Source organism: Limulus polyphemus, unplaced genomic scaffold (genome assembly GCF_000517525.1).
Source record: "Limulus polyphemus unplaced genomic scaffold, Limulus_polyphemus-2.1.2 Scaffold1197, whole genome shotgun sequence".
NCBI lineage: Eukaryota > Metazoa > Arthropoda > Merostomata > Xiphosura > Limulidae > Limulus > Limulus polyphemus.
In genome coordinates this window covers 121,634-127,598 of record NW_013666807.1, presented here as the reverse complement: position 1 = coordinate 127,598, position 5,965 = coordinate 121,634, and the positions used below count along the sequence as shown (strand labels likewise).

General features: G+C 28.5%; 1 protein-coding gene across 4 annotated transcripts in view; it reads left to right on the top strand.

The window, feature by feature from the left end:
• The window catches only part of LOC106462560 (syntaxin-like), a 33,890-nt gene that overhangs the window by 2,149 nt on the left and 25,776 nt on the right, over positions 1–5,965 (top strand). For all 4 annotated transcript variants that reach the window (XR_002611297.1, XM_013922497.2, XM_022389850.1 and 1 more), the window contains 2 exon segments: positions 2,789–2,866; positions 5,199–5,298. Coding sequence is in view for 3 of the 4 variants with exons in the window: in XM_013922497.2 (XP_013777951.1) it covers positions 2,789–2,866; positions 5,199–5,298 (178 nt within the window). In the remaining variant the exon portion in view is untranslated.

Genomic DNA, 5,965 nt, shown 5'->3' with positions numbered 1-5,965 from the left:
ACGTTTAGATTGAATGGTAATTTATAATCAGTCACAAGAACGTCGAATCTGAATCACTTGAAAAAAACACGGGGGTGCTTAACTTTTTTCCAGGTGTATATATAAAGGTAATTTTTATATTTTTATTTATGTTGTTGTTATATATTTTATTAGCAAATGTTCAAAAAACTGAAAAGGTTGCTTGAGTGAGTGTCAAACTATAATTAAATTAATCATGGTATTTTATGAGATACGAGGGTTTTAAGTTTGCTGCTTACATTGGTTTCCATTACAAAATAAGATATTTTAATGCTTTAGATGCACTTAAGACACTTTAGTTCCCTTTGAGCAAAAATAACTATTGTTTTCATTAATTCTTTATTCCATGACATAATAAACATTTCATTTTTTGGTAAGAAAAAAAAAATTACCCTGATACAGAAAAACCAACTTATGAAACATGGTCTGATACATTAATAACACTGGATGAGAGATTTCACAACCCCGACCAGAAAAAACAATCAACAGGTTTAAGGACCTATCATTTTAGTGTATTGTTTACATTATCTGGTATTTTGTCTAGTACTAAATATATAGTTTTGGCACTTGTTTCAAAAATATTGGTACTAATAAGAATTTACTTTATAACTGCCAATGTTCAGTAACAGAATGAAGCCACTGGTAATTTCTTTTTAAAATCTTATTGAAACTTAAAAGATAAGAAAGCACTCAAAATGTAGTAAGCTAATATTTGTAATTCCAGCTTATGAAGGGTAAACAATAAAAAATTATTCTTTTAATGTGTTGTGAAAAAAGACTTTTAGGAAATTTGAAGAATACATAACGTTAGTTTGTTTACTTATAAATATGATTAAAATAGTAGACTAATAATGTTTACTTGCTCAAATAATTTTGTCCTGAAATACTTAAAAGTAGTTTTGATTTTACTTTTTACTTACTTTACTGTAACTGTAAGTAGAAAATGTGATAAAGTAATGCAAGTCATACAAAAGATAAATTTTTAATAATTTAATTAATTATTGAAAAAAAAACAACAACTGGTTACTAGAATTTCACTAAATTATACTTGTCCCATGTGTGTTAATTATTTGATCAGAACTAAAAAAATGACATGGAAAGATTTGAAACATAAGTACAAAGTTCATTAGTTTGTACCAGAGTTACTTTATAAATAAAAGTGTAGAAATGGAGAAGTACTTACACACGAATAAATGATAATTTGTTATTAACATCTACCCTAAAATCGGAGTTGTAAATGACTTAAATAAAGTTTATAATAATGACATTTAACTTAACCTAGTTCACACCGTAAGATTCATTGCCCACAAAAAAATGATAATATAAATAGTGCCCAGACAACTGTTACATCTGTCACAACGTAGCCAGCCTGATGAACCCTGTTATTGAGGAAAAGGTCTCGTTAGCACTGGACATGACTTAAATAAAGTTTATAATAATGACATTTAACTTAACCTAGTTCACACCGTAAGCTTCATTGCCCACAAAAAAATGATAATATAAATAGTGCCTAGACAACTGTTACATCTGTCACAACGTAGCCAGCCTGATGAACCCTGTTATTGAGCAAAAGGTCTCGTTAGCACTGGACATGACAGATGTAGTGACATATTGTAACATATTCTTCTTTGCTTTCATTCATAGATTCTTAGAAATGCTTCCACCAACGTTTAATAACTATATAGAGTTCAAACATTAAATGACTGATACCCTCTCTCCAGAAACAGTACATGCATAAAATCAATTGAAGTTAGCATTGTTTATTAATTAAAGACACATAGAAGTAGACCAGTATCTTTGTATACATTTCTCGATACAAGTAACTAATTGCTAATCTATTAAATCCCCAGCACCTACCAAATGATAGAAACATTAATTTTAACTCCTGAAATAAATAAATTCTCCTTCTTAAATAACCAAAATTTGTGATAATTCATTGTTTTAATATCTTTTTAAATAACTTTAGTAACCTATTACTACTGTTACCTAAAAACAGAAGTTAAACCTAACACTAATATTAAACCGAGTGGTCATAACATAAGTCTTAACCAAACTAAATGAAACTAAATAATTACTCTGTTTAAGGAAATATTGTAAGACTAAAAATATAAATGCCATTTGGAAAAGAAATGATGCTAGTCTAAAAAATCTTGAAAAGGTTGACATTTTTAGCAACATTAAGTTAGACACAAATTTATTCACTTATGAAACCTTTGATATTTTATTTTTTGTTTTATTAAATTCAAATATTTTACATTTATCTTTCTAACGTTTATGAAATAGCAGACCTAATTTTTTTAGAAGGTTCACGAGTTTTATGTGTGTGACTGCATGCTAGTAAGTATATACTTGTATTTGTTATAATTAGCTTTTTAAAACCAAAAAATAAATAGTTATCTTTCTATAATGTTCCTAGTTTTAAACATTTTTTGTCAACTTGTATGGAGAACAAGCTGTTGACATCCTGTAATGTTTGTTTGATTATGCTACCTTTAAGTCGTTACTTATAAGTGTTGTAGTTTTGATCAGGTTCTTTAAATATATGATTATATGGACTGTAAACATTAAACCTAAACCTTTCTGTACATAGTACATTAATGAAAGTAAATTGAAATTAGATTTGAAATTTTCCCCTTTACATGTATCTGTTCTGTAATAACTAATTTTTTTCTTTAGCATCTTAACGATGATTGTGCAAGTAATGTGTCATTATCTTTGTTATAATTAAAGAATCAGTTTTTTTTACATGAACGTTTTTTTTCTTTCATAGGCTCAAGGGGATGATGATGTGGCTGTTTCTGTGGAAGACAGCACGTGTGAGAAACACATGGAAGAGTTCTTCCAAGAGGTGAAACTATTTATTGTATTCAAAGCTGAAAAACAAAAAGTATGAAGCATAATTTTTACTGTGTATTAGCTTTATTAGCTCTGGTACTCCTACATATGTTGATATTTCACTGAGTACCATTTGCTGAGTTTTATAACTACATTGGTGTTGTAATTTAATGAAACTCTTTATTGTATTCAAAGCTGAAAAACTAAAAGTATGAAGCATAATTTTTACTGTGTATTAGCTCTGGTATTCCTATGTATGTTAATATATCACCGAGTACCATTTGCTGAGTTTATAACTACATTAGTGTTGTAATTTACTTATTTTTTTAAACGTAAAGTCCCATTTAAACTTTTTTTTTTCCAAACAAGATGTTTTTTACTCACAAATTAAATTCACCCTGCTGAACAGTGCAATAAAATTTACATTTTTCCAAATAGAAGTTGATGTGTTTTTTATTGATAATGAAATTGTGCAATTATCCAATTTCTTTAATATTTTTCAAAATTAATTATTGAAGATTGTGGAGTTTCATCACCAAAAATTGTTCATTTTCAACCTTATTTTCAGCTCGGTCGTTCACCAGCTGTGTCAAAGGCAACAAATAGTATCATAACACTTGGTTTCTAAACTCACAGTGTAAGCCAATCAAACCATCGAGACACTTTATCCATTCTTGGCATACATTATATAGGCATAAGCTAATCAGCATGCTCATTCCAATTTTGCTGCCAAGAGTATGTCGGTACCAATGACACGCATCTGTTGTTATTGAAAGTTTGTGTCAAAACAATGAAAAAAAAAAGTTGACAGTATATTGTATTGATAGATATAATTGGATTAATTATTGTCAGTGGATTAGTAAAAGCTATAAATATGATTGGGAAGGGTTGCTGTATTTTTGATCAGATTGTTTGTCACGTTAGGTAATTGTTAATTACACGAGGTATGTACCATAAAATGGTATCATTTTTAATTGTCTTTATTTATTAACTTACAGATGGAATAATTACATTGACCTTATTTTTTTTTGCTGTCAATGACACTTAACCTTACTTTTTTTATACTAATGGTAGTATTGCACTAAATAATTTTTATTTGATTAAATAATGCACCAAAGTAGACAATATCCCATGACTATCACAATTTTTCTGGCTTTCTAACTATGTGACAAGAGCCATTACAAATTCATGTAAGCTAGTGGATGTGTTTCCCAAGGGAATCAAGCTTGTACTGAAAGCAATATTTACAATTCTCTGTACAGAAAACAATGTAATATAATAAGTCATTTAATAGATGAAACCTTGGCTTTCTGTTGGATATAAATAATGTAGTATTGAATGTCAGAGAGAACTATTGGCAATTTCTGAAACAGAGGATATAACAAATGGGCATCAGAAGAGGGTCTGATTTTCTGTTTTATTGCTTTGTAACCAAATATGATTGAATGCTATGAAAATTATGCTTTTCCTGAGTGATGACAATATTATAATGAGTAATTTACAGTAAATTTCATATTTCTTGGAGGGGTGGCAAATAAATTAGAGAAGAGGGGGTTGCCTAGAGAGAAAATGTCACAATTTACACACTAGGGGAAATTCAGGATTTTTAAAAATATTTCCTTATAAAATTATGAACTTATAATATGGATTATTAGCTATGTTTTTATGCAATACTTATAAGCTTTTATTCTGAGTACAGTCGAAGCTTGGATAGTGAATTGTGGGAGAATGAGCTATTATTTTGGATGTCAGCTACAAAATCACAACAAATTCTGCTTAAGGTTTATATGTGCATATCGTTATGACAAACTGCAAAAGGACTCTTAAGTGTGTTAAAGGTCTTGTAAATGATTTTTTAAATTAGATTTGCAGCAGTTCCTGAACAATCACAATGTAAACCCGTGTTAGAATTTAAATTTTTTTTTATTCCTTGTGTTTTTTGTTCTGAGGAGAGCAATTTATAGATCTCCTTATATTTATCAAAATGAAGGATTGATTAATGTTACTTATTTTTCAAATACAGTTTGTTTTATTTATGGTGAGTAAAGTTCAAATGTTTATGGTAGTTCTATCTGGTACTTAAATTAATTATTATGTGTATAATGATTTCAGATAAAAAAATATTAGTTTATATTGGCAATTGTTAATATTTTTATTGTAAACTTGTATCTATACACCAGTTCACTTTTCCAGATATTTCATTTGTATATTAAACAATTTGAAGGTAAACATGACATTTTTTATTCAGAGGTGTGTTTTTCGTGCGTATCTATAGTTTAAATGTGTTCGTAAAAATAGACAATTCCTAAATCCATCGTTTTAATATGAAGTTTGTTGAAACGTAGGTTGAAGAAATTAGAGAAAATATAGAAAAAATTCAAACCAATGTGGAGGAAGTGAAGAAGAAACACAGTGCTATTCTTTCAGCACCTCAGACAGAAGAAAGTAAGCTGTGCTTATTCCAAATTTAGCATATAATTAAAATATATATATGTATCTAATTCACCATCTTACCAGAAAAAAAATTCTCAAAGATGATACAAAAATTTGTAATGGAGTTTTTATTAAATTGTATAAGATTCTAAAAACATTGGTTAAGAAACCTTGGTAATGGGAAAATACAGTAATACCCTGGGATTATTTCAGATTGGTGAGGTGATACATGAAACATGAACACAGAGCGACTTCTTTTAAAAAACAATGTATTTGTGATCTTGAAACAGTAAATTTATGTTGAAGTTGTGTAATATTAATTTAAACCTATCTAATGTGGTAAATTTTACTGTTTTTTTTGTTTTTAATAACCAACAAAAAGATAAAAAATTAAAAATTCAACCTAAGTTAAAAATTCTGAACTAACATTAGATTGACAAAGTAAAATAAAATTTGTTTTATTTTCTTCGTCAAACAGTTTTAACGTTTGTGTATAATAATATGAAAAAAAAAACATATTATTTTTATGCTACATTCTTTCACAGTTTACATCAACTATAATAGAAGGGAGGGGGGGACTACCCAGAGGCCCGGGAAAATGAAACGTATTTATGCCGTAAAGCCCGCAAAGCATCTTTAGGCCATATCTTCATTTAATGATAAAAACCATAGTTTTTGG